General features: G+C 48.2%; 1 protein-coding gene across 2 annotated transcripts in view; it reads right to left on the bottom strand.

The window, feature by feature from the left end:
• The window catches only part of LOC147021992 (anoctamin-10-like), a 44,292-nt gene that overhangs the window by 13,548 nt on the left and 8,172 nt on the right, over positions 1–22,572 (bottom strand). For both annotated transcript variants that reach the window (XM_085892496.1, XM_085892497.1), the window contains exon 4: positions 16,438–16,572. In XM_085892496.1, the coding sequence (XP_085748622.1) occupies positions 16,438–16,572 (135 nt within the window). The remainder of the gene's footprint in view (positions 1–16,437; positions 16,573–22,572) is intronic.

Consider the following 22,572-nt stretch of genomic DNA (forward strand, 5'->3'; position numbering starts at 1 on the left):
CGATTGGTCATGTAACTCGAATCGTGACCGCGTCGCCCACCGGGACAGGCAATTCAGTCGTGACCCGCCTGGAACTAACGCCAGAAGCCAGTCACGGGTGGGGGTTTAACCTCACCACAACCCAGTCCACATTCAACCCGTGCGAAATAGGGTGAATCGCCGAATGTCGATATACCTAAGTACCCGCGCGGGTAGCGTACCGAGGAGTTGTACCACACTGCAGGTCGGCTCCGGACACGAACCGCTTAAGCGGCTCGTTCCGTGCTTAGGAGATAACCAAACGGAGTTATCGCCGACCTCGACGGTTCAGATTACTTGCTGTGTGTCTAAACCCACTACCAATCCCTTCCGTGATGCAAGATGGCACTTTCAAACAAAGGAAACTTTCAAACTTTCAAACGCAACGAAACGGGTCACAATTTAACAAGCACGTTTATTTCACACACACACAAGGCAAGCAAGTATTCACAGCCATACAGTAAGAATGTACATATAACAGTCAAAGCAATGAAAGCAACGCAGAGCTACAACCGAATAAAGCAATGTACAAGCACTTATTCAGGTTTACTTAAAAGACTGGCGCCACACACACACATTTACACAAAAAGCAAATAAAAGCCACCCTCATAGGCAAGGGGGCAGACAGGTCCGTGGACCAAATGTACGTGGGACCTGGGTGAGTGGCCAGGTCCATGAGACCGAAGGGGTCTTACCCGCGCCCTCGTGGCGCGATGGCGGGCTAGCCGCAATGTCAGAGAAACGTGCCTGACTCCGTGCCCCTGGCGTGGTCGGTGAGCCCCTTTAGGCGTGCGTTGCGCAGGCACGTGTTGGTCGGTCGACACCATGGTTGGGGTGGGGAACGGACGGGGTTACCGGCGCTATCTCAGCGCGGATGGGGGGAATTGTTGATGCTCGGGGTGGAGAGAGGGGAATGGCGGACGCTCCGTCCCGCTAGCGGGGCCTTGGGACCGCACCGACTCCGGCGAACACTCGCCCCTGAGCCCTCTTCCGCGTCTCTGCTTCACTCCGCGACTTGTCCCTCGACTTCAACTCCGAGCTCCGTCCCCTTCGCCGTCCGATCCCCGCAAACACACAACTCAGACTCCACAACTTCGACCACGACCCAACAACGACAACCTCGACGAGGACCTCCGTCTTCCCTCGACCAGTCGCGAGTTGCCTTGTGCTCGCGTGTTTATAGACCGGGGGAGGAGCGTGTATGTAAATTCGTGGATCAAATTGCGCTTGGAGGCGGGGCCACGCCACCTGATGATCAGCCATTGGTCTGGCAAAAAAGGGGGCGTGACCCTCTCTTGATCCGAATTTCCTCCTCAAAGGAATCCACATGCATCGCCCTTGGGGGCGGGGCTCACCGCCGTTGAGCTCACCCGTTGGACGGAGGAAAAGGGGGCGTGAACCTCCCCGATCCGATTTCCTCTCCCGTAAAGGCATCCATTTGTACTCGCAGCTCGACGCGTTCGGCAACAATCACCGAACGGGCCCTGGACAGCACGACGTTCAGTGTTGACAGGTGGTGTGATTGATGGTTGTGGAAGGAGAAAGGCGAAGGTGGTGGGGGGTTTGCTGTGGTGGTTTGGTTGTTGGCGGGCGTCCTTTGAGAATGGGGGTGAGGCGATGCTTGCGGGGTGGGGTTGTGGAGGTGAAGGTAGTGGCGGTTTGGTGTAGTTGTTCGGGGGCATTGTTGGTGGTGGCGATTTGGTTGTTGGGGGTGATTGGTCCAAAATAATGATAGATAAAGAAAAATGGCTAACTCAAAGCATACAAGCCCGGATGAATCACACATATTCCCTTTAAACAACGGGTGTGGACTAACTACACATGAACTTATCGATATATCTAACCTGAGGACCTTTCTGGTGTATTGAAAATTTCCACAGCCGTAACAATATCGACATGCAAATAGAATATTTTATTCTTTGACAAATAAATCCATGATGTCATTTGTTTAGATGCATTTAGCTCTGCTGACATTAGTCAACCAGCAGAGCTTGTAGACACATATATCATTGCCATGAATGCATCATCTGCCCAATTTGCCCATCCATCCATCAATCGACCATCATTATAAACAAATTAGAAAAAACTAATTCTGAAACAATTTGTGTAGAATCCATTGTTTTTCAGGTAATGCAGAATTGCTGGTGGAGATGTTGACAAACTAAATGAACAAATACAATTATTTATATATGATATTATTTCTTCAGATATGCTGAGAAACTTTGATATTATAGAATGTATTATTAACTGCATTATAGAATGTATCTAACTGCATGGGCGGTGGTAGTTCCTAACATGAATATGTTTGTGTGTTTTAGGAAAATGGCAGAGCCACCAAGAAAGCAGCAGAAATGTGAACCTATTGATTATAAATTGTGCATTAGGTGCCAAAATGCAACTGGAGATCTGGTAACAAACCCTGAAGATGAGTCTTATGAAACCCTTCTTGACCATATACAGAAATGGGCCAGTTACCAAGATCCAGAATGTCTATCAATCAGCAACAGACTGGGTAGTGTTACAGCAGAACAGCTGAAACAATGGGGTGCTTCATGGCACAGAAACTGCAACAGAGACACAGTCAGTTCAAAAATGTTGGATGGTGCAAAAAAAGGTATGACAAAAGTGTGGCACTCGGTGATGCAAGCCTAATCACAAAGCATAGCAAAGGAGGATGGCCATCAAAAAAGCAGACTGCAGATAAACCTAAAGTAGCTACATGTACAAGTGAGGGACAGTCTTCCAGCTCAGAACGATTTCCAAGATCATCTGCAAAATCCTATGACAAGGAACTATGCTTATTTTGTGATAAGGATGATACCAATGAGCAGCTACATGATGCATGTCCATAGAACATGAAAAACATAGAACATGAAACAGGGTACACGCGATCATCGGAAAGGATCTATCAAGGATTCACGAAACTATGTGTGTGTATGGACTCAACACCTATCAGAACAGCTATGGACACATTCCTGAGCAGCTCTAAAACAAAGAGCAGTCTCACAGAGTATCTTTCAATGAAGGTACTTAATTTCACCGAAAGTGAAAAATCAGTCATTGTGTCTACTAAAAATGGTGTACACTCTACTCAGCAGCAACCTGTGATGCATCTGACCACAACCCAGGAGGAAGCAGACACAATCTTGAACTTTATGTATCTTGCCTTACGTTTATTTATTCTTGTTTATTCTTAATTAATTTAGTGTTTATTCTTACCTTACGTCGTTTCCCTGAACTTGGGCAGCAAACATGCATTGTATTAGGAGCAGGAGAACACCAACGTGTAGTACCACTGAGGCCAATCTATTAAGGACTTGAGGAAGATCTGGCAGCAGCATTGCCTGAATTTCACAGTTTTACAGGCTGTGATACAACAGGAAAGTTTGCTGGGAAAGGAAAACTGACCTGCTGGAAAGTTATGCAGAAGGCTTCTCCAAACATGCTCACTGCCTTCAAAAACCTGGGCTCCACCATAACACCCACAAGAGAGACAGAAGCTGCCTTAGAAGAATTTGTTTGTCAGCTGTTCCAGCCACAGACCAAAAAAAGGATGTGGGACAGCTTCGTTGGGAGATGTTTAAGAGGTCACAGGCAGAGTCTGAAAGGTTACCACCAACTGCAGCTGTGTTAAAACAGCATACCCTACGTGCCCACTATCAGGCCATGATTTGGTGTAATGACCGCAATCCACAACCAGAAAGGTATGACTGGAGGATGGAGGACAGTACCTATGTTCCAATCATAACCACTCTGAAACCAGCACCAGATGTGGATGCGGAACTAGTAAATGCATAGGGGGTAGATGTTCATGCAAAATAGCTGGTCTCCCTTGCACAGAGATGTGTGCCTGTGAGGCATCACCTGAGAAATGCATGAACACAGAACCTGTCAATTTGATGATTGACAGTGATGATGAAACTGAAAGTGATGATGATGATGTTGACTAATGACTATAAGGTATTAAACTGAAATTAACTTTGTGATTTACTATAAATAGAACCAGTTATGTTTATGTCATTCATGTTGACACTAAATGTTAGCAGCTAGATGTGTAGAATCTCTAATCTTGTAATTAATTAGTATGACCACATATTAGAGTGGTAGTAATTAGAGTAGAATGTGTAGTATAGTAGGTAGGTATAGAATGTGTAATACGAGTACATTGTTTAACACATTTCAACAAACTGCATGAATATATTGTTGTGGTTACCAAATTCGCAAACCACCATTCAGGTCCCTTAGGTGAGGTATCTCGGTAAGTACATGTGTAGTTAGGCCCAAACCCGTTGTCTAGTGGGAATACATGTCATTTATGCGTGCTGCGACTCTTCAGGATAGCCGTTTTTCTTTTGCTATCTTTATTTTGGACCAACCGCCATGATTACCACCACAATCACAACATCAACCACCAACCACAACGCCGCTTCACCACAACCGCCACGACCTTCCCGTCACACCTCGCAACCGTCGCATCGCCACCGTTCTTGCCCCGCTGTGGGTACCAGTGTTGGACTCGTGCAGGGCGCGTGCCGAACAGCGTGTACAAAATCACGGATTTTGTGCTTCAAAAACGGATCAAAAACGACACACGCCCACTTTTTGCCGTCCAATCGGTGAGCGAGGGGCGATTTGGCCCCGCCTCCAGGGCGATCGATATATGCAAATTTATGGATCAAAAAGCCTTCACGCCCACTTTTTCTCGGGCCAATGGGGAGCGAGGTGAAAGGTCAAAGGGAGGGGGTCAAAGGCAAAGCTACGGGGGGATAAAAGGACCGTGTTCGTCAGTCAGAAGAGCGGAGTCGGAGAGTCCAGAGGCGGAGAGGCGGAGAGTAGGAGAGTCGGAAACAGAGAGTCAAGACTTCGCGGGCGGTGGAGCTGCTCGTCGTGTGCGTTGGAGTCGGAACGGAGGGGACGAGCTGTGGAAAGGCGGCGACACCAGACGAGGGGGTGCTCGCGTCGTGCAGGGAGCTGCACCCGAGGGAGGCCGACAGCGCGACCTGGCCGAGGTGGAGACGCTCGTCGCGGGATAATAAAGATCCTCTATACCCCGAGCATCAGCAACCCCCTCCTGTTTCCCCCCGCGCTGAGATAGTGCGACCAAGGGGGCCCCTTTCCCACCCCCTACCAGACACTGTCCGCGAGGCCCGCGGAGTTGAGGCGCCATCGCCGCTCCGCGTCTCATCACCAGACGGGTAGGCGACCCGGTCTCGGCCTCAGGCCCGCCTCATCCTTGAGGGTATTCTTTTCCTTGGTTTTGGGTATGTGTTGTCGGCGCCGTCTATGAAGTAGAATTGTATAAGTGTTGCCGTGTGCTCGGTAGTCGGTATTAGCTCTGCATTGTGTTTTCGCTTTTACATTTGCTTTTTGTGTAAATTGTATTGTGTCTTTTCTGTGTGCTTTTGGTGGAATTGAATATGTGTGCTTCCCGTGTGCCGCGAATAAATGTGCTTTGTGTTGAACTGTTTCCCGCTTCGCTTCGTCATTTCTCCCATTGAATCCTCATCTTGCTTCACGTAAAGGGTTGGTAGTGGGCTGAATACGCCCGATAATTAATCGAACCGTCGAGGTCGACGATAACACCGCTCGGTTATTCTGATAGTACGGAACGGGTCGCTTAAGTGGCCCGTGTCCGAAGTCGACCTGCGGCGAGGTGCGATCGCCCGGTCTACCCTCCGTGTGGGTACTTAGGTAGGTCGAATTTGGCGAGCAACCCTATCCCACGCGGGGGCTGATTGGCTCGATCGCGGTGAGACCGAAAGGTCCACCCGTGACTGGTTCCCGGCGTTAGTCCGAGAGGGTCACGACTGGATTGTCCGTCCGGTGGGCGACGTGCCGCGGTTCGAGTTACGTGGCCGTCAGCACGCCGGCGGGCGCGAATACCGCAACACTGGTGTCAGGTCGTGCGATACAAATTCATCGCCCTCCTCTCGGCACTGGTATCGGAGAACAGGAAAACAGGCTCTCCTGTCTCCGGCTAAATTCACGGGAATCGGTCCAGGGGTGAGAGAAGCGACCCCCGATTCCCTCCAAATTACGAGCGAGCAAATTAACCCTTTAAGAGAAGCAAGATGGCGTCTCAAGGCGAGCGGGAGCCGGGGGTATTAGAAATGGATGTAGAATGTGAAGAATCCATGGTCCAGGATGGAATCCCCGAGCAGGAAATGTTGATTGTGCAGGAACACGGACTCGCCCAACTGAACCCAGAGCCCAAAATGGGTGCGGCAGTGTATGACACCTCCCCCCCCCTCTCCACCAAAACCCTTCCCCAACCCTTGCCGAAACGGCTCAGCTGAGTGCATCCAACATGGCCCAGCTATGCGCCATGCTGGCGGCAATGAACGAAAAGATGAATGCGAAAATGATCGAAAAAATGGATGCGAATATGAAAAACGAAATGAAAGGAATGAACGAAAAGATGGATGCGAATACACAAAAATTGGATGCGAATACACAGCAAATGAGGGAAGAAATGAAAAAGCTGCGGGGTGAGACGCAGAACATGGGCCGATGCCTGCAGGCGGGCATGAAGGCCGTGACAAAGGAAATAATAATAGTTGAGACAAGGGAGGTAAAGGGTGAAGAGTTGGCAGAGACACGGGAGATGGGAACAATAGAAGCAGAGACCAATAAACACGATGAAGACGGGGTAAGTGACGCACACACACACACGGAGGTAGTGGAGGATAATGGGGGTGAGCTCGCGGAGTGTGTGGAGACCCAGTGCGAGCACCTGGATGGCCTCCTCCAGGAACAAGGGGAGGGAGTATGCCCCCTTGAGGCGAGTCACGACCAGGTGAGTTCGGTCGTGTTTTGCGAGGTTGAGGGGACGAGTGCTGTGGACGGGTGCACGGAGAGCTTGGGGGGTGTAGAGGCCCCGGAGACCCTTGTGGGGACACAAATCCCCAGTGTGGTTGCCCCTGTGTGTGTGGTGCAAGGTGTGAGTGCGTCCCCGTGTGTGGAAGCGACCCCGTGTGTGAGTGGTGTGGTGGCGATGGTGCCAGAGTACGTGCTCACCAGCACGCTGTGTGTGGATGAGGCACCGCGGGTGAGTGCCCCCGCGTGTGTGAGTGAGGGACGGTGTGTGGATGAGGCACCGCGGTTGAGTGCCCCCGCGTGTGTGAGTGAGGCACGAGTGAATGGAGCACCACGTGTGAGTGGTATGGGTTATGCAAGGGAGACCGTGTGTGTGAGAGCGGTATGTGAGGGAGATGTCGGTTGGCATGCGGGAGCACGCAGCCGCGTCTCCCGGTGTGAATGTGATGGAGTGGACTGTGTGCGTCGTAACACGCAGGTATGCGTGTGTGGAATGGAGACGGAGACGGCGACGACGGAGACATGTGAGTAAAGAAAGCCGAGTTGCGGCTGTAGCTATTTCGGGGACCGTGCCGGGTTCACCCAGCAGTGAGCACGAGGTTCGTGCTGTGCAACGCACGAGACCGCCACGTGCTCGCTTGCGAGAGTGAAGTCCCGGTCCGGAAACGCACGCGGTGGATTTGCCGATCCCGCGGACGGACAAAGTTTAGGCAGGTAAACGGATTTGGACCGGACGGGTTCTCCACGCGATCGTGTGTGTTAAGCTCCAACGGGCAAAGCACATGTGTTCGCGTGGGGAACCCCTCGAGACGTGGGGCTTGTGTTTTTTTATGCGCACGGTGACGTCATGGCTGCACGTGTGGTTGGAATCCGGCAGGAGGGGTATCTCTGCCGGATGGTACCGTCCAAGGAGGGACGAGGCACACGTGCAGCTGCATGACGTCACGGGCAGGTGCAAAGTGCGCGAGCTCTGAGTTGCCGCGCAGGTGCTGCGCATGAAAAAAAAAAAAAGGGAAAGCCTCACTTTCGGGTGCAAAGGATTCCTGGGCAAGGGGTGAAAGACCCCCTTACCCTGGGCACAGGATGGAAACTAGTTAGGGGGAAGGGTTAGCTTAGTTAGACCGACTTCATGGGGCAGGGGTAAGTCCTCATGGAGTCCGTGGAATGGATTAGTTAGAGGGATTGTAGCCAGATTTAGGATGGGAAAATGGGAAATGATTTGGAGACAGTGACAGACAGTGAATGTGTAGTGGGGACGTAGCTTAGCTACGTAGTGTTAAAAGGAACGTGCTACTAGTTTAAGGGACGACGTGGGAGCACGAGTTAGTTAGGGGATGTAGTTAGAAGAATGGCAGAGTTCAGTGGTGTGTGTGTTGAAGAGTTGGTGAGTTGTGAGGCATGTGCTTGGTGAGTGAGTGAGGCCAGCGGGTCTGTGTGAGTGGAGAGAATGGGGAATGCATGGTGCGATGAGTGATTGGGGGGAGGAGTGACTCCCGCCCAAGGGACCCCGGGGTCAGTGTAGAGTGAGTTAGGGGGTTAGTCAAATTGAAAAATGGAGGTCGTTTTGTTGTTGGTGGGAGTGTAGGCTCGAAACCCATTTGGAGGGGTGCAGGAGCCCTGTTGACGGGCTTGGGAGCGTGGCTGCGAAAGGTGAGTATCGCTGAGTGGGTACCCCGGGCACCAGGCTAGTCGGCCGCGGTAGGCCATGGGCCCATGGGGGGCCGGGATAGAGTAGTGGGCACGGGTGCGCCTGCTTGGTGCGGGGGCCCGGGGCGCCATTAGCCGCGTGGGCAGTGTTGTGGGCACGGGTGACCCTCGGAAAGGGACCCGGGAGGCCGGCCTGCCACGTGTGCGTTTCAGGGGAGGTGCCATGGGGGGCACTCCCCGGTGTTAGGGAGCTGGTAGGCTCGGAGGCAGTGTAGTGCCCGGGGTGCCATAGCGGGAGATTCGGCAGAGGGTCGTGCCTGCCAAAGGGAGCCACGTGTCCCAGCCAGGAGACCGTGTGAGGGCACGGAGAGAAAATTGGGGGGCGAGGCCCGAAATTGTGAGGACACCAACACAGGCGACGGGAATCTGGGTTTATAGAACCAATAGTTTAAGCAAGAGGCGCTTGTTGAAAGCCCCGGGGTAGTTTAACTGTTAAATGGATAGGGTAGATTAGGAGATGTACCCCTCCGCACCATCCATCCCCTCGCTCTCGTTGTGGGCCGCTGGACCCACTTTGGTTATAGATCGCCGAACTCTGGGGAGGCCATTCTGAGGCTTCGTTGGGCCTCGACACAGGACGTTAGCTCTCCCTTGTTCCCCTCCGGGAAGGGAACGTAGGGGTTGGGAGTAGGCTAGGTGACAGGATAGGTTAGCCGAACAAGGACGATAAAGGGGGTTAGGGGACGATTCATAGTGGGGGAGTAAAAATAAAAACAACAGAAAAAAATTAAGTTGGGGCTAAATTGGGGTTTGACAAATTAAGGGAGTGGGTATGTACAGTGACAGGCAAAGGCGATAGGTTGGGAGGGAGACAGGTAGGTAGGTCCGAGCCCGCCTTCCAAGTGGCCAGCACCACCGCACTCCCTCCACCAACCTCCACTGAACGGCAAGAGCTGGCCAACTTCATCGGCTGGCCGTGTTTTGCTTCAAGGCGGAGGCCGGCCAACTTCGTCTGCAGTTGCTGTGCTGCAAGGCCTGTGCCGGCTGGATCGTCTGCAGCTGCTGTGCTGCAAGGCCTGTGCCGGCCAGTTCATCTGCTGGCTGTTTTTCTTCAAGGCCTGTGCCGGCCAGTTCATCTGCCGGCTGTGTTTGCCTGCAACGGCCTTCTTCGGCGGGCTGTGTTTGCCTGCTGCCTTTGCCATGCCATGCCCACTGCCCACGTTCACCGCCCCGTTCAATTTTTGCTTTGCCCCCCCTGTTCATTTCCATGTGCGCCAGGATCCGCAAGGCAACAGTTTGCAAGCTGCGAGAACTGCCCTGTTGGCAGCTACAACACGGGCCTGCAGTGGCGGCCCGTGCACCGTGTTTGTGTCCATGCATCCATTCGTTGTGTTCATTGCGTGTGCCACTTGAGCTGGCACGGAGACTGCGTTTGTGCAGCCCATGCACCGTTGTGGTTCACTGCGTTCAGTTCAAAAGGGAAGGCCTTGGACTGCGTGTGAGCAGCCAGCCACGTTCCCTGTCACCTGCATTGTTTGAGCCAGAGACTGCATGCGGGCAGCCTGGCTCCCTGCTAACTGCTTTCTTTTTGCAGAGTTCAATGATCCTGGGCCATGGTTTAGTGTAAAATTTGTAAGTTAAGGTTAAGATGTACTGTACATATGAGTGCGCCCCCGGCATGTCTGTCTTTGCGCCGGCAATTTTATTTAAGTCGTCCGTGTGAGTGAGTTTGTTTAGGTAGTTACGCAGCCCTCAGGTTATTTATTTTGGGGACACGAATACCATGAATGTCGCACTCAGGGATCCGTAGGTAAAATGTACGAGGGGAAAACTACACATGATGGCACACGAAAATTTGACGACTCGGGACGAGTCTGTAAAAAGGGGAGGGGGTAGTGTTGTGGTTACCAAATTCGCAAACCACCATTCAGGTCCCTTAGGTGAGGTATCTCGGTAAGTACATGTGTAGTTAGGCCCAAACCCGTTGTCTAGTGGGAATACATGTCATTTATGCGTGCTGCGACTCTTCAGGATAGCCGTTTTTCTTTTGCTATCTTTATTTTGGACCAACCGCCATGATTACCACCACAATCACAACATCAACCACCAACCACAACGCCGCTTCACCACAACCGCCACGACCTTCCCGTCACACCTCGCAACCGTCGCATCGCCACCGTTCTTGCCCCGCTGTGGGTACCAGTGTTGGACTCGTGCAGGGCGCGCGCCGAACAGCGTGTACAAAATCACGGATTTTGTGCTTCAAAAACGGATCAAAAACGACACACGCCCACTTTTTGCCGTCCAATCGGTGAGCGAGGGGCGATTTGGCCCCGCCTCCAGGGCGATCGATATATGCAAATTTATGGATCAAAAAGCCTTCACGCCCACTTTTTCTCGGGCCAATGGGGAGCGAGGTGAAAGGTCAAAGGGAGGGGGTCAAAGGCGAAGCTACGGGGGGATAAAAGGACCGTGTTCGTCAGTCAGAAGAGCGGAGTCGGAGAGTCCAGAGGCGGAGAGGCGGAGAGTAGGAGAGTCGGAAACAGAGAGTCAAGACTTCGCGGGCGGTGGAGCTGCTCGTCGTGTGCGTTGGAGTCGGAACGGAGGGGACGAGCTGTGGAAAGGCGGCGACACCAGACGAGGGGGTGCTCGCGTCGTGCAGGGAGCTGCACCCGAGGGAGGCCGACAGCGCGACCTGGCCGAGGTGGAGACGCTCGTCGCGGGATAATAAAGATCCTCTATACCCCGAGCATCAGCAACCTCCTCCTGTTTCCCCCCCGCGCTGAGATAGTGCGACCAAGGGGGCCCCTTTCCCACCCCCTACCAGACACTGTCCGCGAGGCCCGCGGAGTTGAGGCGCCATCGCCGCTCCGCGTCTCATCACCAGACGGGTAGGCGACCCGGTCTCGGCCTCAGGCCCGCCTCATCCTTGAGGGTATTCTTTTCCTTGGTTTTGGGTATGTGTTGTCGGCGCCGTCTATGAAGTAGAATTGTATAAGTGTTGCCGTGTGCTCGGTAGTCGGTATTAGCTCTGCATTGTGTTTTCGCTTTTACATTTGCTTTTTGTGTAAATTGCATTGTGTCTTTTCTGTGTGCTTTTGGTGGAATTGAATATGTGTGCTTCCCGTGTGCCGCGAATAAATGTGCTTTGTGTTGAACTGTTTCCCGCTTCGCTTCGTCATTTCTCCCATTGAATCCTCATCTTGCTTCACGTAAAGGGTTGGTAGTGGGCTGAATACGCCCGATAATTAATCGAACCGTCGAGGTCGACGATAACACCGCTCGGTTATTCTGATAGTACGGAACGGGTCGCTTAAGTGGCCCGTGTCCGAAGTCGACCTGCGGCGAGGTGCGATCGCCCGGTCTACCCTCCGTGTGGGTACTTAGGTAGGTCGAATTTGGCGAGCAACCCTATCCCACGCGGGGGCTGATTGGCTCGATCGCGGTGAGACCGAAAGGTCCACCCGTGACTGGTTCCCGGCGTTAGTCCGAGAGGGTCACGACTGGATTGTCCGTCCGGTGGGCGACGTGCCGCGGTTCGAGTTACGTGGCCGTCAGCACGCCGGCGGGCGCGAAATCCGCAACAATATGCACAAATGTGAATTTTCTGTAATAATCACCTTGCTTTAAGACTGCATTGCTTCCTTAAAGTATTGTCATATACAATGTAAATTAGAACCACCCACCCCTCTTGACTCATGGGAGAAGTGATTTTTAACAATGCATTCCCCCCCTCTGTGACCAACCAGCCACTCACCCACCCACCATAAGAAAGTACTTTAGGGAAGCATGCAGACTTGTGATATGACCCTTAATACATTTAGGTATTATATAAAAAGTGCAACATAATGTTGTCTTTCGAACCACCTGGATCTATACTGGAATTGTCCCCAACTATTTTATATTTGGTAACAAGAGTTTATCATGTTTTTCCCTGAAATACACTGCAAAACAATGAGCATATAATTATATTAACTTGATATATGTATATGATTATACAGCTTATTGTTAGTGATGTTGGTAAGTTTATATACCATCCAAGCAAAGCATATCTATCTAAGTATGCTAACAATACCTCAAAATCTATATCAAATGTTTAAAATAGTATGCTCATGTGTTTGTAGTCAGTGAGAGGCTCATTTTGAGGTGTCACATGCTGTATTTATGTACAAAATAAAAAAGTATACGTTTTTTTTAGCTAATTTAGGGTCATCAAAATTGGGTCTAAAATTCGTAAAAATAATAAAATTAAAACTTCCCAACATCGTTGTTTTGTTAGAAGGATGTCCATAGAACATTAAAAACATTAGAAACAACAGTTGGCAAAGAAAAAATACAGGATTACACATGGCCCTACACTAATACCTCTGCCAGACTGAACAGTTGGCATTCCCTTTGTGTACAGCCTTTTGGGCTGCTGGTTGAATCATCGGTTAGGGGCGCGGTTATGCCACTGATGCAGTGCCCCTATTACGAGTATACTGGTGCTCGTTTCGCCGACCTCAGAAAGATGACAGGCTGAGTCAACCCCCTGGTGTTAATTCAGCGGGAACGGGGCTTGAACTCAGGACCCTCGGATCCCAAGCCACCACTCCAACCGCGAAGCCAACGCCAGGCTAGTTTGCATTTTGTATCCTATCGATAGGCTAGATCTGGATCTGAACCAAAATCTAATCACGTTGCTCTCGTCACCAACCCAACTCATCCACCTCTTTTTGTCACAACTCATCCACAACTTTTTGAAATATCATGCTATATATTGCTTTTGGCCCATCTCTGAATGGTGAAGAATCACTTTTTTAAAAAACATTTGAAAATTATCGGATACAGATCTTCACCAAAATTGAATCAATTCGTCCTTTCCACACACTCAACCTGTCCACCAAATTTCGTCCGAATGAGTCCACAACATTTTGAGATATCCTATTCACAGACAAACAGGACAGACAAACAAACAATGGTAAAATGTCCACCTTTGATGGCAGAGGTAACAAGCATACCGATTTGAACTACCAAATGCTCATGGCTTTATGTTGTTGTTCGTTTGGATTTTGTTTGATCACAACAAAATACACTCAAAATTTAACAGAGGAATAAAACGCCAAAACAACCATACTAGTCCGGGAGCAGAGAGGGTTAACCCTGCATTGTTGTATTAAGTTTTTTTTACTGTTAATTTTGGTAGCCAAGGGTCTCTATTTTCAGAAACTGCTTGATATGTTGTCACCCTTGAGCAATTTGAGAAATTCAAGATGGCATCCAAGGCCACCATTACCTATAAATGACCATAACTCCCTAACTATTCACCCGAGGAAGGTGATTTTTGTCTCTATACCTAGGTTTTAGGGGTCAAGCTATCCATTATAACTAAGTATTATGTTAATATCAAATTACATAATGGTAATTTCCAAGATGGCTGCCAAGATGGCCGCCGTAACACGAAAACTGGCATATCTCCTTAACTATTTACTCCAAATTAGTCATGAAGGTGTCTATCACTGGGTATTTTGAAGACACATCTATCTGTATCAGATCAAAGTTCATATACTGATGATGTCATCTAGAAATCCGAGATGGCTGCCAGTTTACAAGCACTGGTATATCTTCTATACTATTCAATCTTGGGGAAAATATGAAAAGGTAAATGACCACAGGTGTTATATTATAACAAATGTTCTTTAAAAACTACGAACTGTCACCCGGTATTGCGTGTGTTGACCTGTGCAACGGCCATTGATGTCATCATGGTATCTGGGTGTGACAGGATCATGTCTATCAAGGGTAGGTAAATAGCCTTCGTCTTTGGTTGTGCTGAATGACCCTGTCGACGTGCAGCCCCAGTGTTGTACCCATTGTACTCAGGACAATCTAGTGTGTTGTTCATGTCTTGAAGGAACACGAAGTCCATCTCACTGGCTCTTCCCTTTGAAATTACTTGTTGTGCCAGCATACGCAGGGGCTGAACTGATCGTCTGGGGGTGTTCTGTGGCATCGGAGGCTTCTTCTGACCATTATATCTCTCTATCTCGACGTCATACTCGAGTGGCTCAACCACGTCTTCCTTTTTCACACGCCTAATGGTGTCTTCTTGGACTGTTTCACTACTGTTACTATCTGGTTGTGTGAGCAGCATGGCTAGGGAATGGGTGGATGACTTTCCGTTTGGAGACGATATGTCAGGATCAAAATTGTCTACAATAACCTGAACCAAGCTTGAACTTGAAGTTGATAGGCCTGGTAGTGAAGGTTCCATGGTTGTGGCTTTGGCAGCTGAATGTTTAAAATGCCGTACTTCATCGTTGGTACATGTAACACCATACTCTTGTAACACGTTGATAAGTATTTTTGATCTCCTCATGTTAATGCCACGAGTAATTTGCAAACTAGTGGGCTGGTTTTTCATCACCCCAGTTACCATTGAACCAATGAGAAGTGCAGGTAGTGCCCCACCTAGGTTGGGAGACAGCTTCCCTAAAAGTTTCATCAAAGTTCCACTCACAGTCTCTCAACATTCCTGTCGGTTAACCCTAGTATCATAACAATCTTTATCTAATGTTATTAGTTTGACCTCATGCCTGATGACTTTGCACAGTTTGTTGATTGTTACATCAATGTCATCGTCCTCGTCTTGAACCAATCGCATACATTTTGCAGCTATAGATCGCAAGCTAACAATGTCTGCTAACCCTGGAGATTTAAAACCACCAACTCATCTCCGAAGCGTTCGCATAGGTTTGGGACAATTAAACGACGTGTCAGTCTATCACCCCCGAATTCTTTCTATGCTTCATGCAACTCAACTGAATTCGGGAAGCCGTACGAGTCATTGATAATTACAACAAGTGATTCAAAGGCACGATCAATGTTAACTTGGCTATCAGACTTGGTTGCAGCTGAAGCCACATTTTTTTTCTGACAAGAAGATATTTCGGCAATCCACATGATACCTTGCATCAGCTGCGTGAAGGTCACTTAAAGCGCTATCTCCCCTTTGCCGCACAACGTCTGATAACTCATCTTGACGCCGTTTGCAGGCTTCAAGAATAGTTTGCTTGAGTGACTTCTTGCCACCTGCGCCACCTATTTCCCGACATGAATATGCTGGTTGCCAACGATTTGGGTTTTTTGGATCTTTTTCAAACACACAAGTTTCACCACAAAACAAACATTGTTCTTTGAAGATAAATCCTGGTAGTGATGAACGTCTCCTGGTCTTTGGTGGAATGTAAGACGAAGCACTTTCTGGATTCTTCCTTTTGTGCCTTTCAACCTGGATGCTTGAAGTGCATGTTGAAGCACAGTTTCTGTGACATTTAACTGTGCATTCAGGATTTTCACTAACTTTTTCTTCAAGAAGTTCATGATACCTGTCCCCGTAGATTTTGCTATGCTTGACAAAGTTTTGAATTCTGACAGGGCCAGTGTCTTTCAACGGTTCGGTCTTATTCTCACATCCAAATTTGGACACGAAAAAGCACTGTCCTTCATTCATTTTTTACTCGTCATACGGGCAGCACCTGAAAAGACAATTGTGAAGTATTAGTGCCAGTCTATTACAATACGATATTAACATAATACTTAGTTCTAATGGATAGCTTGACCCCTAAAACCTAGGTATAGAGACAAAAATCACCTTCCTAGGGTGAATAGTTAGGGAGTTATGGTCATTTATAGGTAATGGTGGCCATCTTGGATGCCATCTTGAATTTCTCAAATTGCTCAAGGGTGACATGTCATCAAGCAGTTTCTGAAAATAGAGACCCTTGGCTACCAAAATCAACAGTAAAAAAAAACTTAATACAACAATGCAAGGTTAAGGGAAAAAAATGGCAGTTGGCTCCCAGACTATACCAACTTGTTGGAAAGGAAAATAAAGAACAAAATCCATGACTACAAACTGGGTTGCTGTGGAAATTGTCAGGAAAGGTTTGATCAGTTTGTGCATTTGTTACTTACATATGGACTTCCCAGGGTACAGTGCGATTTTGGGATAGCCAATGACGCTCTCCTTCTCCACGGCACGAAGATTGTCCAACTCTCTTTTGACGATGAACAGTTGTTCCGATGGCATAAAGAAATCATCGTTGTCATCTGTAGTGCGGCAAAATGGAGATATTACTCTCAGGGATGGAGGAATTGGTAGTTAGGGTGACGAGGGGGTGAAATGAAAAAACAAAAGAGCAGTTGAGAAAAGTACACAAGAAATCCTTCTTTGTTTTTTTCTGTGTGAGAAATGTTTCCAGATGACTTGCTCCAATATTGTTCTAGTGAGCACATACTAACATAATATACAAGAATGGATATGCTGGTGTTTAGCACAGAATTTCTGGTGGCCATCTTGCAGGGTGTACGATGACGGTACCTTCCAGGAAGTCGTGCTGCTGCAGCGGGACAGAACGTTTTGCGATTAACTGCACAGACTACTGAAAAGGGGCAAAAGAATGCGGTCTAAGCTTCCACAAGAGAACAGCGATTATTCAAAATTTCTAATACGATCCAAATTTAGCCATATACGAGCTTGAATTGCACGATTTATTCCACGAGGCCAATCAGCCTTGCGACGTCGGTGGCTTACAACTAGGTAGGCCAAGCGGCTATTATTGTCAACATTAATGATAGTATGAAAGCCAGTGGGACTGATTGCATTTGATTGATTGGGACTGATGGTGGATGGTATCAGGAATGATGGGAGGAGTGGAATTAAGGGGGGGAGGAGTCACTGCCCTGGGGTCCATCGAGGGGCCTGAGCTTCTGTCATATTTTTCTTTTTTAACCAGTACAGAGCAACCCCTCGTCGGCTCGTCCTCACTTCCTCATTGTTACATGATTGAAGAGTCAAAGCCCTGAAAGATCACGTTATCCATTGTTTGAAGTCACCCATTCTTGTGGGGTTGTCTGGGGCAAATTTGGCTCGTCTTTCACGAACCAGCTGGTCAGGCATGATGTTCAACTAAGGTTAGGACAGGAGTTTGTAATTTGCCCATGGTGCTGGCAATAGCTTCCCGACTATTCATAAAGAACTCCATGGAGATCTCTAACATCCAACTAATGTTGGTGAAGGGATACCCAGTTTAAGGTCCATCGGAGGAAGAGCACACATATTGATGAAATACCCAGTCAGTAAAAAAACTAGAATGACAGTTTATAGCTGGGTCAGGATTCAAACCCAGACTGGAACAGCAAAAGCAGAACCCCAGATGGCCCCAGACGCATGGACAAGCAGAAAGCGTCCCCAGACACACGGACAGACAGGAACTTCAACTTACAGTGGGGAGAACAAGTATTTGATACACTGCCGATTTTGCAGGTTTTCCCACTTACAAAGCACGTAGAGGTCTGTAATTTTTATCATAGGTGCACTTCAACTGTGAAAGATGGAATCTAAAACAAAAATTCTGAAAATCATATTGTATGATTTTTAAAATAATTAATTTGCATTTTATTGCATGAAATAAGTATTTGATCACCGACCAACCAGTAAGAATTCCGGCTCTCACAGACCTGTTAGTTTTGTCTTAAAGAAGCCCTCCCATTCTCCACTCATTACCTGGATTAACTGCACCTGTTTGAACTCGTTATCTGCATAAAAGACAGCTGTCCACACTCAATCAGACTCCAACCTGTCCACAATGGGCAAGACCAGAGAGAGGTCGAAGGACATCAGGGACAAAATTGTAGACTTGCACAAGGCTGGGATGGGCGACAGGGCAATAGGCAAGCAGCTTGGTGAGAAGGCAACAACTGTTGGAGCAATTATTAGAAAATGGAAGAAGTTCAAGATAACAGTCAATCTCCTTCGGTCTGGGGCTCCATGCAAGAACTCACCTCGTGGAGCCTCAATGATCATGAGAAAGGTGAGGGATCAGCCCAGAACTACACGGCAGGACCTGGTCAATGACCTGAAGAGAGCTGGGACCACAGTATCAAAGAAAACCAAAAGTAACACACTATGCCGTCATGGATTAAAATCCTGCAGCTCACGCAAGGTCCCTCTGCTCAAGCCAGCGCATGTCCAGGCACGTCTGAAGTTTGCCAATGACCATCTGGATGATCCAGAGGAGGAATGGGAGAAGGTCATGTGGTCTGATGAGACCAAAATAAAGCCTTTTGGTTTAAACTCCACTCGCCGTGTTTGGAGGAAGAAGAAGGATGAGTACAACCCCAAGAATACCATCCCAACCGTGAAGCATGGAGGTGGAAACATCATTCTTTGGGGATGCTTTTCTGCAAAGGGGACAGGACGACTGCACCGTATTGAGGGGAGGATGGATGGGGCCATGTATCGCGAGATCTTGGCAAACAACCTCCTTCGCTCAACAAGAGCATTGAAGATGAGGGCGTGGCTGGGTCTTCCAGCATGACAACGACCCGAAACACAGCCAGGGCAACTAAGGAGTGGCTCCGTAAGAAGCATCTCAAGGTCCTGGAGTGGCCTAGCCAGTCTCCAGACCTGAACCCAATAGAAAATCTTTGGAGGGAGCTGAAAGTCTGCGTTGCCCAGCGACAGCCCCGAAACCTGAAGGATCTGGAGAAGATCTGTATGGAGGAGTGGGCCAAAATCCCTGCTGCAATCTGTGCAAACCTGGTTAAGAACTATAGGAAACGTCTGATCTCTGTAATTGCAAACAAAGGTTTCTGTACCAAATATTAAGTTCCGTTTTTCTTATGTATCAAATACTTATTTCATGCAATAGAATGCAAATAAATTATTTAAGAATCATACAATGTGATTTTCAGGATTTTTTTTTTTTTGGATTCCGTCTTTCACAGTTGAAGTGTACCTATGATAAAAATTACAGACCTCTACGTGCTTTGTAAGTGGGAAAACCTGCAAAATCGGCAGTGTATCAAATACTTGTTCTCCCCACTATACATCATAGATTTGCTAATACTTTATTTATCTATTATTTAATTAGTAGTTTGATGCCTTTCCCATAATATATATATATATATATATATATATATATATATATATATATATATATATATATATATATATATATATATATATATATATATATATATATATATATATATATAACAAGCATTGTGGAACACTGTTTATATCTGATAGGCCACAAGTGGAGTATTCATGCGGAAGTATTTCATGAACGATAGCGAGTGAAATGCGACACAAATACTCCATGGGTTTCCAATCTGATATTAAGAGTAATATACAATGCCAGTTTAGGTTTAAATTTATGTCATGATCCCTAAAATTGAATGTTTTTGGATGGAAAATAGCTCGGATCTTCAGTGAAAAGTGTACTCAATCGATGATGTCACAGTAGCATTACACACTCCAAGATGGCCACCACGAGTTTCACGTGCCACTCTCGGAAATGACCAGCATGTCCATTCTGGTGTGTGTGTGCGTGTGCGTGTGCGTGTGCGTGTGCGTGTGCGTGTGCGTGTGCGTGTGTGTGTGTGTGTGTGTGTGTGTTCACTTGAACTCCCCAGTACTGCTCCACCAACTCAGAATCATGTGCCACGATGGTTTTTGACCAACAGGGGTCACCTGTTACACATTACTCTGTAGTTGGTCACATGACAAATTTTGGAGGCACTCCTCACTATACACACTCCCAGTTACCACATTTTTGCTGATACGCATTTAATAAAGTAACGAACACTTTTTACGAAATGCCACATATTTTCACTGATTGGTATTTATTTTTCCACGCTGTGTCTAAAGGGGCAGTGTATGTATTGCGACTGAGAAGGGAAGGGGATTATTGCATAACAAAGTGAAGGATAACCTTGCTATAAATTCAAGGAACAGTGTTTGTGTATTTGTCGCACTACTCCTCAAATAGTCCTGGCCTGATCCGCTTTATCTCTCTGCTGATGACTCCACCCTCTGCCGTACCATCTGTCACCCCTCAGACAGGCAAGCAGTGCAGCTTCTTCACTCTCTGCATAATGGATAAAATTACAAACTGGTCCAACATGTGGAACATGTCTTTCAATCCTGACAAATCTCACACTCTCACGATGTCTCTCCAAAAAGACCGTTTAGAACCCCCTGCCTCCCCCCCCATCCACTTTCTCAACAATCCTCTTGAAGAAGTCCTTTCATTTTAGCTTCTGGGTCTCACCATCTACCATGATCTTTTCTGGGAAAGCCACATTTCCAAACTGGCTTCCAAAGCCAGTCGCCAACTGGGAATCCTCCATCGTGCAAAGTCCTTCTTCGACCTGCCTGAGATCCTGACCACATACAAAGCTTTTGTCCGCAGCCTGATGAGGTACTGCTCTGGTACTCCTGCCTCTCACCTTTCTCGGCTTCACGCTGTGGAAACCAAGGTATTTAAGATCATTGGTATCTCCCGTGATGATGCTGAGTCTTCAGATCTCTCACTCTCTCACCCAGGCAGGTCGGTGGTCTTTCTGTCTTCTACAGTCTCCTCTCCGGTCTCGCCCCCCCCCGCTCTGTCTGCGAAATGTCCCCCCCATATTTCTGCAAGGCATTCAATGTCCGCCAGCAACCCCCTTCTGGTAAAACTATGAAAATAACGAATCGCTGCTCACCTTCACTCTTTCATTGGTCTTTTTTCCCACCTTTGGAATAAACTCCCACACTCTCTTCAATCCCATTCTTCCCTCCAGGCCTTCAAAACAGCTGATCACCACCACCTCTTATCTTCCCCCATCCAAGACCACGATCTTTTCTACGCCCATTAATCAACCCCAAACCCACCTCCTTCAAATTCCCTGCTTTCCTTCCTGAAAGTTCCCCGTCGTGTAAGGTCATGAAATTCAAATTCCCTGTGGTGTCCATCTTGTTTTCCCCGCCCCATCCCTCTCCCTTCCACAGATCTCCTAATGTCTCTGTTCCCCACTTTTTTGTTCTTCCGTGTCCCACCCCTCGTTGTGCATTGTGTGTTAGCTCTCATAAGAGCCTCGACAATGTATTCAAAAAAAAATAATCTCAGCCTCGGCTGCATGTTGACAAGCTCAGAAATAAGAGGGAAACTGAGGAGTTTATAAACAGGCTGAGGGGGAATTTGGGAGGTCTGGCTGCTGTGGGGAATCCTGAAGGGTTGTGCAGTGCCTTCAAGACGACCATCCTTGATGATGCCGGCAGATGTCTTGGAACCCACTGTCAAGTGAAAAGGAACTTTGTCTCTCAAGGGACACTGAATACCATTGACCAGAGTTGCAGGGCCAGGTTTAATAACAGAGAAGGATGCCTATGTGTGAGGAATCTGTGAAGGGGTGATTCTCGTCCTGTTTACAGTAAGTTCATGCATTGTGTTCCTTTTAAGTCCATCCATCGGTGTGCTGCTGTTAGAGCAGAGGGTGGTGGACCCTTGGCAGAGGAATCCGAAATGAAGGCTCGTTGGGCCAATTACTTTGAGTGGTTGACCCACCAGAGGAATAACTATCCCCATTGATGACCCTATAATCAACTGTGAACCACCTTCGTTTGTGTAAACAGGCTGCGGTGAACCAGTTGAAAGAGGGTAAAGCCCCAGAGATCTGTCATCCATGCTGAATTTCTCAAGGCTGCTGGAAATGCTGAACTGGTATTGTATGCAGTTTTGTGCTCTGTTTGGAGCACAGGCATCATTCCAACTGACTGTAAAAGGGGCCTCGTTGTCCCTCTCTGGAAAGGGAAGGGTGACCGCCAGGACTGCAACAACTACCAAGGGGTGGCGCTGTTGCTCAGTGCCGGGCAAGGTCTTTGCTCGAATAATTCTTCAAAGGGTTCTCCACCTTCTGCTCAAGCACCAGCACCCGGAGCAGTTTGGCTTTACACCAAAGAAGTCAATGATTGACCATATCCTTTCTCTCTGGGTCCTCATCGAATGCAGACAAGAGTTTTGGCAGGGGCTGCTCACAGCCTATGTTGATCTCCACAAAGCATTTGATGCGGGATGCTCTCTCTGGAGATATTCTCGATCTTCACGGGGTGCTACCAAAGTAGATCGATCTGATTTCTGAACTGTACTGTGGTACAGAGAGTGCTGTGATGTGTGGTGGTTCCATCTCCAACTTATTTCCAGTTGGTACTGGAATTTGTCAGGAGTGTGTATTGGCCCCAACACTCAACACTTGCATGGACTGGATTTTCGGGAAGATGTCGGA

The sequence above is a fragment of the Eptatretus burgeri genome, chromosome 8, assembly GCF_056783735.1.
Source record: "Eptatretus burgeri isolate ZD-2024b chromosome 8, Ebu_testis_v1, whole genome shotgun sequence".
Taxonomy (NCBI): Eukaryota; Metazoa; Chordata; class Myxini; order Myxiniformes; family Myxinidae; genus Eptatretus; species Eptatretus burgeri.